At 39.8% G+C, this 13494-nt stretch overlaps 1 protein-coding gene across 1 annotated transcript in view; it reads left to right on the top strand.

Annotated features, from left to right (window-relative positions):
• The window catches only part of lamb4 (laminin, beta 4), a 95132-nt gene that overhangs the window by 35117 nt on the left and 46521 nt on the right, over positions 1-13494 (top strand). Inside the window, exons 13-19 of the mRNA XM_069909449.1 lie at positions 1115-1227; positions 4229-4308; positions 5144-5297; positions 6462-6590; positions 8749-8928; positions 9401-9519; positions 12474-12594. Coding sequence (XP_069765550.1) covers positions 1115-1227; positions 4229-4308; positions 5144-5297; positions 6462-6590; positions 8749-8928; positions 9401-9519; positions 12474-12594 — 896 coding nt within the window. The remainder of the gene's footprint in view (positions 1-1114; positions 1228-4228; positions 4309-5143; positions 5298-6461; positions 6591-8748; positions 8929-9400; positions 9520-12473; positions 12595-13494) is intronic.

Below are 13494 nucleotides of genomic sequence, written 5' to 3'. Positions count from 1 at the left end.
GAGAACTTGAGAAAGCACCAAGACTTGGCTAGGTTTGTGATGATAAAGGTTCTTTGTGCCACCTGATTCAACTACAGCCAGGGACTCAAGCCTGCTGGACACTATCCTTGAGGTGGCTCCACTGCAGATGTGACTGTCTGAAGTATGTGTTTGCAGAAGATCTGAAAAGGGTGTCGAGGTTTTTCCCAAGCAACAGATTTCTGTGCTCTAATGTCTGCTCCCAGCAACAGACACCAAGTCCTAAAAGATCACTTCAATCAGGGAAATCTACCTTTTGGTCTACCTAAATCCTGGGGCTGGTGTTCCTGTGCAAAGGTTTATCTGTAATCCAACACCGCATCCTGCACATTCCATGGTCAAGCATTTCGTGCTGGTGGGCTCCATTGGCACTGAAGTAATCCATGGAGAAAACCCAGAATTTACGGTGCTCACTCCATTGGACACTGGAGAGTTAGGCTCTCTGTAAATAAATCTCTGCAACATATTACTGATAGAAAGTTTGGGAGTGAAAAATATGTTTTGATTATATTTCGTAAATATTATGAGCGAATGTATTTCAATGCTTAGTGCAGTGAATGATGACAGTTTAATGCTAAGGAATTATGTCATTGCAAATTTTATGAATGAAGCATTTTCTTTAGGGAAAAAATTGCTGCACCTTAACCACACTTATGAGGTGCAAATAGATGGGAGTTTAGGGTCGTGGAATAAAGCAACTGGTTCTTCCATAGACCATGAAAGTTGCTTCAAGCACAACCCAGAAATGTTCTCTATTCTTTCAGTGGAATCAGGGGAAGAAAAGATGCAGTTGCCTTCCCCAGAACTATCTCTTCCCCCCAGGAGTGCCTCCTGCCCCCAGACATACTCTTGGCTAACTTAATGCAAGAACCAAAAGGTTTCCATCCTCTTTCTAACAAGGTAAAGGCCAACCCTCAAAGTTGTACTGGCCTTGCACTAGTTACAATGAAAGCTCTCTTATTACAGGTAATAGAGGTTTGGACAACATCAGTAGATGATTGACAGTGGAGCCTGTAAATTCATCATGTTTTTGAGATTTTTGATGGAAATGGCTCATTGGAGTTTGACAGGAATGCGATGTTGACTATGTTTTCAGATTGTCAGTGTGATGCACGAGGTAGTGTGTCAACACCATCGGCCTGTGACCCAGTCACTGGTGAGTGCCACTGTCTACGAACCATCACTGGAAGGAATTGTGAGCAGTGTCTGGTAGGTTAAGATACAACCTTTAACTTTACCAAATGCCTCCAAATGTTCATAATTATAGCAAGAGTGAAAGCTATTAAAGCGCCAGTGTTTGGGACTGAGATTCAAATCCCATGTTGTCTGTAAGGAGTTTGTACGTTAACCCCGTGTCTGCATGGGTTTCCTCCAGGTGTTCTGGTTTCCTCCCTTCCTTCAAAATCATCCAGGGGTCAATTGGATGTAATTTGGCAGCATGGGCTCATGGGCCAAAAGGGCCTGTTACCTTGTGTATGTCTAAATTTAATTAAATTTAAAATTAAAAACACCTAAATTCCCTGTTGCATGCAATACAACCTTTTATATGGCCAAATGCCTCCAAAAATTTGTCGATAAGGAAAAGCCTTGAAAGCAAATCTAATACATTGTAACAGTGGTTCCCAAACTTTTTCAGGCTGCTTACCCCTTTGCTCCCATGTCACATCCGTAGCACATCTCCCCTACACACACACACACACACACACACACACACACACACACACACACACACACACACACACACACACACACACACACACACACACACACACACACACCCCTACCTCTTTCTTGGTATTAGGTCTACTGCAAATTTAAAATAACAATTAATCTAACACCATAAAGAAGCGTATATATATATTTCACAATGGGTAAACATTAAAGTGCCCCAAGAGTTTTTGGAACTGGAGGGAGATTGAAGAGAGTTCGAGCAAATACAGGTGGAGATGCCGGGGGATTCCGATGCTCTGCAGTTTACGGGTCAGCACGCAGTGGGTTGGGGAGGGCACGTTTGCCAGTGTTCCGAGGGTTTAGCATAGGTGAGAAACACAAAATGAGTCAGGTGGCCATGGTGCAAGGGTTTCTCCTTTCCATCCACTTCCCGGGTATAAAGGGGCTTGCTTGCTCATCCAGTTTCCACTGCTTTTGGCTGCAGCGGTGGAAAGAACAAGAGAGGAAACATACAAAGAGAGGGACTGAGGCCATGGCTGAGAACCCCCAGGCTAAGGAATTTGGCAATCCTGGCAGAGGGGGCAGTGGAGCAGACAAGTCGACCAGGAGCAAGAGGAAGCGGCAGTGGAGCTGTAAGGGAGCAGAGGGCCCCATGGTAACCAAGCACGTCCTATCGGTAGTGGCTGCTGCCAAGGACCAGTGCAGCCTTTTGCTAGCCACCCTCAAGAAGGCTCTGGCAGCTAAGGGCTATGATGCCCCCTTTTCCTCACTTGCCCCTTGGATCTTTCCACCGCCCTCAGGGGGGAAGCACGCCCACTTTTGGAATGACTGGTCTATATGAAGGGGTACCCTAATGGAAAGGTTTTGCAGTTGGATTCAGTGGCCTGAGGCAATAAAGAAAAGTTACAGCCTCCCATCCTTATCACTGTGCAGTAGCATTGCTTGGTATATGAGGACATACTGGGTGTGTTGCTTATGTTGTATGACCTATCAGTTCAAACAATGCTGTCAAGATACAAAGACAAGCACAAGAACCAGAGAGCAAAGGAAAGAGTAGTATCATTGTCAGGCAAACAGTGTCACCTGGTTAATACAAGAACCTCATTTAAAGTTTTAAATGGGTAGGTACAATATTTAAGGAAATTTTTACCAGTCAATCGCTTAAAAATTGATAAACATATCTCTGAACTTGTCTGAGGTACATTGTTTCATGTCTTAGCTTAACACATCTCAGGGTGTACTTTTTTAAGAAATGGAAATGATTGACATCAAACAAGTGTTTCACATGAAAAAGTCCGTTCAAATAGATTTCATTTCATACAAATAAATTGCTGTCTGGGAGGTTTGCTCTTAATCCACTTCAACATCCCCATTCTGTATGCTTTTAGTTAACATGTAAATTATCAGTCTAACAGTAAAATCAAGCTATTTAATATCTACAAGGGGGAAAGGAAGCTCCAAGAATGAAGTCGGATCGGAACAGAACTTTGCCGGCGCCTTAGCGCTGATGTGCGAACCCTGTGGTTTATTGACAGCCATTGTGAGGTTTGTCAGATACTGTAATCAGCTGCTGGGTGCGCAGGAAATTATTAATGAATGGAAACTGCTCCCAGTGCTATCACTACTATGTACTTTCAATGCTTAACTGTGAATGGTCCTTCATGTAGTGCTGCTAAGCCAGTTTTGGGTAGGAGCTTTTGTACACCTTTGTAAGCTGTTCAGCACAATGCACATTTTTTTTTAAACTTTATTTAAGATTTTATAACATGAATAAAATAAAGGATTACATTTAAAAAGAATAAAAGTAAGATAATAAAATTACAGTACCACATCGGTAAACTAAATAAACTAACCCCCCCCCCGCAATGATTATTACACAACATTAATACCCTAACTTAAAATTAGTCTAACCCCCCCCTCCAAAATAAAGAGTGAACAATATTAAAATGAACAATATTATATTATATATAAGAATAATATTATATATAACAATATATAACAATAAAATGAACAATATTATATATAAGAAAAAAAAGCCCACTTACAAAAAAAAAGATAAAACATAACAAGTAAAGATACTAACAAAAAAAGTTATCAATACTAAAATATCACACTTAAAAACATATTTAAAGCAAACTTAAATGCATAAACAATGCACATTTTGTGTGCTTTTGAATTGTTAGCCAAAAGTCAGTTTAGTTTGGGGATCTTGGATGATGGCTTTGAATAGTTAATTTAAATGCTAATTTAGTTTGTCTGGAAAAAATCCAGTGTCTGCTTTGAGTGAATTATGTGGTTTTTCCCAACACAGGTTTTAAAGCTAGGGAATTCTGTATGTAATAAAAGCAAAATAATTGATGCTTGTCTCATAACTGTCATTTCTGGAGTAGCATAGAAATACACAATTTAACATTTCAGAGATCTTGGATGACAATAAAGTAACCCAAAGAAACCAGACCAACGGTAGGTACTATGTTACATTATCTTGTTAAATTTCATTCAAAAACACTTCTAATGGTATTCTTGTATTTTGTTGTAGCAAAACTACTGGGGACTTGGTAGTAGCATCCATGGTTGCTCCCCCTGTGACTGTGACATTGGCGGAGCCTACGATAATATGTAAGTATAATTCCAGGCAATGCTTCTAGTCTTTACAGCTTGAACATCGTTTTATCAGAGATTGAACCAGTGTTACATGTGGATTGATTTGAGATAGCCAGCATGTTAGGCAAATTGCATCCATCTAACTGTTTTTTGGTGCAGCGACATGAGAAATTGAATTATGTGGTAAAGATAATGGGCTTGTTATCAAGATATTAGTTCATGATATCAAAAGGACCATGGCATCATTGATAGAAATTGGAAAAGTTACAGGAAATAGAGAGTTGTACAGGTAGTAACAGGAAGAAAGTGTACCAAATAAGTTCCCTGGTGAAGTCTGCATAACATTATGTAAATTTAACAGAACGATAAATGAAATTCAAAAAAGTTACAGATGATGGAAATTTTAATATGAAACAGAAAATGCCCAACTTACTGTATGTAAGTACAGTTTAATACCCTAGCTATTAAACCTGCTCACCTTAGCCAGTGTAATAGAAAACTTGCCAACATGAAGCAAAATATAAGCTCCTGCTAGTCAATTGTTGATCAGTTGATCGGCTCTTATTAAGAGAATCCTTGTCTGAAATTGACAAATATAACATAAGCTGTTAAACATTAGAAAGAATTATTCGTTCTCATTTTCATCAGGTTTATTTGACTAGAATGGATATTTTAAAGAAATTCCAGTGAATCTTCCTCCAATGTCTGAAATAATTATAATGAAGAAATCTGTACTACTGTATTGTCTTTATACAGAACAATGAAAGCATCTGAATAGGGTAAAGTATTTCTTTATGTATTCTAATCTTTCCACAGCAGTCAAATGAAATGTATTGTCTGTGTTTTGCAGTTGTTCCCTGCAGGATGGACAGTGTCGATGTCTACCCAACATTATCAGCCGCCAGTGTAATGAACCAGCACCCGGTTACTTCTTCCCACCATTGGATTACTATTTGTATGAAGCTGAACTTGCACAACAATTGGGCAACAGTGCTTCTTTCTTGGTTTGTACCTCCAAAACTTTTCCTCTTATTTTTTTCCAAACAAAATCATTGTCAAGTAGTTGCAATGAAATTTAACATTAAATCTGTCCTAGCTCAGAGAAGCTATAAAATATTGAATTAGATTAGTATTTACTATGCTCACTTCTGACGTCCAAATAATTTCCTGGGCCTCAGTTAAAGGAACCTGAATGGAAAGAGGATCCTCACTGCCAGAAACATTGGGGGGCTCTGACCCAAATCATCCACCATCCCTCTACTTCCATAGATACTACTTGACCTTTTGCAGTTTTGTGTCTTTTTGCTCCAGATTATAGCATCTCCAATCTGTTCTGGACATCTTTGTTGAATTGGGAAATTAGATGCTTCACTTAAAAAGATTTTTTTAAACATTGTGGAATTAATTCATTTCCATTTGTCTATGCTACAATTTAAGGTCTCTGGGCCAAACCTTAATTGTACCTTCATTTCTGCTGATGGTGAATCTGTGGGCCTTATTGCAGACTAAAGCAAATTTTATGTAATATTACACCTGTTTTATTACATGACAATAAAGGAATCTAGAATATTGATTTGTAATTGTTTGCTATCTTGTCATTCTGAGAGTAACTGAATGCTGGGAAGTCATTAATGTGGAGAATTCTGCACTTTCAGGATCATTAGGAAACTATACTTTCACATGTTCATAAGATGTGAATTGTATCCTTTTAACTGAATGAATACAGGGATTTAACACATTACTGTTATGGTGGAACCACTGTTTGTATGTGCATAGCTGGCCTCCCCTTGCTGATTGTACCCATGGCTCCTCCCCCTTTATTCTCCTAATAAAGGGGGCCACGCCATAACTCCTCCCCTAGAACAAGCTCAGATCTCGGGTCAACAACGTGAGACTTGCCTTCTGTTTATGGTAATAAAAGCCTATCAGTCAGGTACCTTCTAGTCTTCGTAGCATCAACTATATTGTACAAAAAAATTTGAAAGGTAATGTTGAGGAGCCAAACCACACAGGGTGTGAATGATAATGTTCAAGCACAATCTTTAGCATTAACATGGCTGTGTCTGATCTCATGTTCTCTTATAAAACCTTTCTTTGAGGAAATTCATCAACTGGTCAATATTCTTCAGTCACTGAAATAGTTAAATTAGTTTTTTTTTTCCCTTCAGGTCAAGCCAACATCTCTTCCAACATGTGATGAATATTTGCGACAGCAAGGCTACAACTTTAGGATGGATCAAGGCAGACTGATACTTCAGAGGATTCCCAAGCATCATTCACAGCGTCAGATGAAGAGGGTAGGCTAAGTTTCAATTGTTTTCTTCCTGTAAAGATCATAACAGGTGACAACAAAATAATGTACTATCTTTTGATTGCCATTAGTATTTTATAGTAAGAAATTGCCATCAGATTGACTGACCAGTTTCCATTTTCCGACGCTGCCTCATCAAATAGTGGCATACATGTCAGCGGCAGAAAAATTCAAGGATTTATCAAAAGTCAAAGTTAAGATGTTGCTTTAAATTTGTTGTGAGGACATTTTGTAGTATTTTCCAAAGATTTAAATTGTGATTTAAGGAACATGCGATTCTGAGCCAAGTTACGCTGGACCCAACCTATAACTCAGGGGTGGCCTGCGTCATGTTTACCTTTAGCTGCTCTGTAATTTTTAACCATACTGCTGGTCTCCTTGTTTTGGCCCCTCCACAAGAGGAGGGGGCTGTGAACAGCAACAAGGCCTCAGGGAGTGGAAACTATGCCACCACCCACATCACCCTGATGCCCTCTGACATCTCTATCTGTAAGTGGACCAATTCAACTCTTTGAAGATTTGATGCATATTTTTATCTTTATATAATTTAAATGTTTTTAATTCTTTCCTAATGTTTCAAGTCAAGTCACCTTTATTTGTCGTTCACACCATAACTACTAATGCAATGCATAGTAAAGACGAGACAACGTTTCTCCAGGACCATGGAGCATATTTACATAAATAGGAGTTAAATATTGTCATAATGCAAAAAAAATCCATGATATATTAGTACATGCATGTTCTAAGAACTGAGGAGCCTGATGGCTTGGGGGGAAAAATTGTTGCACAATCTGGATGTGTGGGCCTGAATGCTACAGTACCTCCTTCCAGATGGCATTGTGTGTGGTAGATGTTCGTCATGGTAGGAAGAGAAACCCCAATAATCTTCTCTGCTGACTCCACTATCTTCTGCAGGGACTTACCCTCTGAGGTGGTATGGTTTCCAAACCAGGCTCAAAATGCTCTCAATACATCCTCTAGAATATAGTGAGGATGGAGGGTGGGAGATGAACTTTCCTCAGCCTTCGCAGGAAGTAGAGGGGCTGCTGGGCTTTCTTGACTATGGGGCTGAGGGACCAGGTGAGATTTTCCACTAAGTGCACACTAAAAAAACTTGGTACTCTTGACAACCTCAATGGTAGAACTGTCTATGGTCAGTGGCCCTCATGAATATTAATATTCATCATGAAAGTTGCCTTTATTAAATACTTGCCATCACTCATCTTCACAGTGAAGGTAAACATTCCTATCTGAAAGAATGTGGATGTGCTCCATGCACCAGTTCAAGCTGGTGTACAGCCCCTCATCTCAATGAGTTATGGAATCAAATTTTTAAGGAACCAAATATGTGCTGAATCTAGGGTCAGAGTGGAAGGGTGGATAAGCTAACATCTGATCTCCAGAACCTTCCATGCTTGTGCACTGCACACAGGCGCAGAGATCTGGAACACGCTGAATCACATTTAGAACCATCAACTAGCCTACAGTTCGTGAAAAGCAATTTAACTGCTGGATGGCATCATACATGACATGTCAGTGTATTTGTATTTAAAGTGGTCCTTCAAACCTTAATAAATGTAAGTAATAAATTAATTTCTATAAATTAGAGTTTGAGGTTTTACAATGTGCACTAAAACTTTCTGAAAGCTAACAGGCTTTGATTCACATTCTTAATGTTCCCATTCATTATCTCTATATTAGTGATTCATGGGTTTGGCCTGTTTTTAGATCACATTTTATCATCAGCTGCAGGGGAAATATATGGCCCAAAAAGAAGATGCTTCCTCTTCACTCCAATTGAATTTTATGCCCAGAGTTCTCTACCTTACCACTGTTTTCTCCCAAGTTCTCCTCTAATCCTTCTGTGACCACATCACTAGATTTACATCCATTCTTTTCCTCCAATCTCTTCTCCTGATCCTATGCATTTGTTTTTTGTGTAACTCATCCAAATATATCATCTTGCCTGCGAGGAATGCCATATGGGTGGACATAGTCAATTAGTTCTGCATCAGTCAAGCTCTTCTCTTCAATATGTGCTAAAGGTAAAGGCTCTGAGGATAATTTCAGAAGGCACAATGGTTTCTAAGTTCTTGGAGGTGTTCTATTTGGTCAATTTTGGCAATATTTCTGTTTACCTTCAGCAAACAATGAATCCAGATTCTCAGGTACAGATTGTTTCAAGGGAAGCTACTCCTGATCGGCCTGCTACCTGGACCAACCTGGGATTTGCCCGTGTACCACAAGGAATGGGATTGCAGTTCATTATTGACAATATTCCATACCCAATGGATTACACGGCTGCCATTCGCTATGAGACAGAGGTAATTAGAGTGCGACATGCCTCAACCTCCCACATTCCCAGATGTGTTGAACATAAAATTTGCTGATCACACCCAAAGCTTCAATCAGAATTCTTTCCTGCATTTGCAAAAACATATGCCAACTTCCTACCCTAAATCTTTCTCTGTCCTTCTGCTCCTTCTCAATCGTCATTGGTATTTGCACAAAACACTTGTCTGTGCGCAATTCTTCGCCTTGCATATGACCAGATTGATGTACGATCATTCTGATTCATTTCTTTCCTGCCAATCTGAGTCACTTCCAATGTGTCAACATTCAACATCTCCTGACCTTCCTCAGCCTTTGCTCCTGTTACAGTCCTCATTCTTCCAAAAACTTAGTGTTAGCTTCTCTTTTCTTTTCCTAATTTTCCCCTTTATTTTCATCAAATATGTAACTGTAAGACTGCTTTTAAAATAATTGAGTGTTTATTTTTTTTCTCCACCAATACAGTCAAAAGAGGACTGGGTAGCTCGTGTTCGAGTTCAGCCAACAAATCTGCATGAGAGCCAGTGCAGAAATAACCTACCCTCAGTGGAAGGTTATACCCTCACCATGCCAGGCACAGACAGGTTAGAACGTGAATCTGCTGGGTTATTTTCAAATTATATAGTTATTAATCATGGGAAGTTATTAAGTGTACTAACAATGAAACTAACAAAATTTATCCTGGACTTATCCAACTTTTGCCAGTCTAGTTTCCTGCTGACATTCTGTAGATAAACAAAATCCTGTTACTTTATCATAGATAAAATATTTTTATCTTTAGAAGTCACATAGTGTGACTTTGTTCCTGTGGTGGCTGATCTTATTGGGTAAGCTAGTTAACCAATGGTTGATGTTTACATGGCTGAAAGCTAAGTGGAGCCTTCACCAGATGTCATGTATTTAGTTTAAGAGGAAGTCCATGATCTTATGGTGGATATTGAGGAGAAATCGATAAAACTACCCCTTTGAGGTCCCTTCTGCCCACCGTTCTGATTGAATCAGGCAGCAAAGGGGCGGTTTCCCTATTCACCGCACCAGTTGAAATTATGGTCACAAGAAACCAATGTGCAAATATAACGAAGCACCTGCTGAGTTTTAACCTGTATTGTCATCACCTGCACATTAAAATGGGTTAGAATTTGGGGTAATGTTCCACAGGTAAGTAATGATGGGCCAGTGGACGTGCTAGTATAACTACTGCCTCATGGATGTAATGACCCATGTTCAATCCTTACCTCAGGAAACAATGTGGAGTTTGCACCTACCTTCTTCCTCCCAATGCAGGAGTTGCCACCAGATGCTTTTCTTCCTTCTAACTCCTAAGAGATGAGTGGAGTGGCACTTACCTATTCGCCCAAGTGTATAGGTAGTGGTAAAACTCGGAGGAAGTTGAAATATGCAGAGAAAACTATGGGATTTATAAAGTAAATATAAATGGATACAAAATGATTGAAATTAAATTGGTGGAAGGAGGTGCCTTTTTCTGTGTGTCTCCAAAATTTTGATTCTATGATGGTCTGTTTTATCTGCCCACCCACCTCCTTTTCTAAGCTCCTATTCTGTTCATTTCGAACATCCATTGTGGTATTTTTCTCCGACTGATTTGATCAGGTTGACCTCAGTCTTGTTGATCTGAAGTTGAATAAAGTTTTCAATTGTCTGTAATGAGGTGAAAGAGTATAAGTGGTGTCAAGGTTGATGGTGGAGTCTACAAAATAATCAGTGTAGATTCTTTTCAATGAAATGTGTCAATCATATTTCACTGTTTAATATCAACACAGAAGATGTTCAATAATGTAATGCTGAATACTTAGACTAAATACCTGGACATATATATATATCCTCTAATTTGACTTGAATTGGAATGAAAATCTTGATTAAGTCAAGTTGATTACAAAACCACCACATGGTCATAAAAATCTCATTGGCTAGTTTATGAAGGAAACATGCCATTGTACTCTGGTATGGTCAAAAATTGACTCCAAGCTCATAAATGTGACTGATTTGCAGCTGTCATCTTTGAGGGCTGAACAAGCCATTCACATTGGTTGAGAGTAAGGTACGAACAATCAGTGACCATCAACCTGCGCATCAGGTGTGTGTGAAAATAAAACTGTCCTGCACAAACTTTCACCTGCTGCTTCTGCTTTCAAAATTCTCTTGCACCAGGGCGGGTTTAGTAATTTTTTTTAAGGAATATATGAGCCGGCACAAAATTGAGGGCAGAAGGGCCTGTACTGTGCAGTAATGTTCTATGTCTTTACCTCAAGCTCCACCAATAACTTCCACATCTACATTTGGACATCAGAATAAGGGTTTATTGTTATCAACGTCATGAAATTCGGTGTTTTGGGGCAGCATCATAGAGCAAACATACATATTATAACCATCTTACAACATTACTATATATATAAAAACACAGTGCACAAAAAAAGTAAGGCAGTGTCTTTGGTTCAATAATTATTCAGGAATCTGATGGCAGCGGGGAAGAAGCCGTCCTTGTGCCGTTAAGTGCTTGTCTTTAGGCTCCTGTACCTTTTCCCCGATGGTAGCAGAATGAAGAGGGCATGGCCTGGGTGGTGGGGGTCTTTGCGGATAAAGACTGCTTTTATAAGACATCGCCTCATGTAGATGTCCTCATTGGAGTGAAGGCTGGTGCCTGTGATGTTGCAGACCGAGTTAACAATCCTCTGGAGTTTATTCTTGTCTTGAGAGTTGGTGCCTCCATACCTTGCAGTGATGCAACCAGCCAGAATGCTCTCCACTGTACACCTGTAGAGGTTTACGAGAGTCTTTGGTGACATACTGAACCATCTCAGACATCTTACAAAGTATAGCTGTTACCAAGCTTTCTTTGTGATTGCATCATCGTGATGGCTCCAGGATAGATCCTCGGAGATGTTGACACCCAGGAATTTGAAGTTTTTGACCTTCTCCGCTACTGTGCCCTCAATGAGGATTGGCTCGTGTTCCCCTGACTTCCTCCTGAGGTCCACAATCATCTCCTTGGTTTTGCTGATGTTGAGCACGATATTCTGCAACCTTGCAGTTCAGCTCTGTGCTCACTAATTCATGTTAATATTGTACTCAGCTCCTATCCTTTGTTAGATCACCTACTAATTTTGCAACATGAGTTCTTACTCTCTCCCTTGTTATATTAAACATCTATTAATAGATTAAGTTGTGAAACGAAGAAAATAAATTACACCAGCACATCACTTGATTGATTTGAACATCTGGGATTTTAGAGAAGGTCCAGAATTATTACTGTCAGTACAGAATGTTAGCAGTCTAGCGCACATTTACTCTCTTCATTGATCAATGGCATCAGAAGATATCAAAAAGGGCCTGGCTTACCAATTTTTAATTATTGTGAGATGATAACACTTGTTTTCTTACTTGGAAAGTTGTGTAACACTAAGGATATGCCATGTAATGATTAAAATTAAGTAAGCTGTGTGGTCAATATGTTAAATTACAAGCCGTTTTGCAAAAGACACCGTAAGTGACTTGTTGCTTTGGATTTCTCCATAAACAGAATAGCAATTCTTCAAACCCCCATCTGTCTGGAGCCACAAGAACGGTATATTGTGGACATTTACTTCAATCACTCTCCTGCTGAGTACAGTCAGCCCAACGATCACATCTTGATTGATTCTGTAAGTTCAGAGTGTGATCTTTTTAGTTTATAATGTGTTCAAGAAGTCGAAACATTGAAAATGTTTGTGTGTATTTTTATTGATATGGTTCACAGTGTGAAAAATTTTAAAAAAATAAGTGGAAACATTGCCAAGAGATCCAGAATGTAGATGGGATTATTGCAAAGTTCACACAAACTGCACTGCCTTCCATGACCTCAGTTTAATTCAGATTGTTAATAATCACCTCATTGTTGTACTTGTTCAGCAGTGTCTCAGGATTGGGCATCAGGAATGGGTGGGGTCTTGCTTCCACTTGATGCCTTGAGGAAGAATTCTTTTAACACAAGAAGGTTGTGTTGTAGAAAGCTTCCAGGTAGTCTTTGCAGAGTGAGATCTTGATCCAGTGGCAAGGAGGGCCAAGAGAATCGGAGACCAGTCTGCTGCACACAAACACACTTACTCTCCCACATCGAAGCATCTGAAAGGGGTACTCTGGAAAAGCACATCAACTTTATGCCCCTATACCTTTTCTCCATTCCCCTCCTTTGTTTCCCCCACTTATCCTCATCTATTTTTTAATAAGTGCTCCCCTCCATTCATCCCCTATCTCTCTAACCATGTCGCTAATCTCCCATCTCCTTTGATCCACCTGCCTCTTAGCACACACCTTTATTCAACCTATCCCATCTTATCACTTTCCCTGTCCCCTCCTGATTCCTTTGCTCTTCCACTCTCCAAATGCCACCTGCTCACTTTCTCCACAAGTGCCACCACCCCACCCCATTGGCTGCTAACATGCATCCTGTTCTAGGCTGTTGGTTTTTCTCCCACCACCTACTCTCATTCCAGTAGTTTTGCCATCCATAAGGTCCTGAACCCCTCCCACCAGACCTCACCTACATCCCAGAAAAGATGTCT

Source organism: Narcine bancroftii, chromosome 13 (assembly GCF_036971445.1).
Source record: "Narcine bancroftii isolate sNarBan1 chromosome 13, sNarBan1.hap1, whole genome shotgun sequence".
Lineage (NCBI taxonomy): Eukaryota > Metazoa > Chordata > Chondrichthyes > Torpediniformes > Narcinidae > Narcine > Narcine bancroftii.
This window is presented reverse-complemented; position numbering and strand designations above follow the sequence as displayed.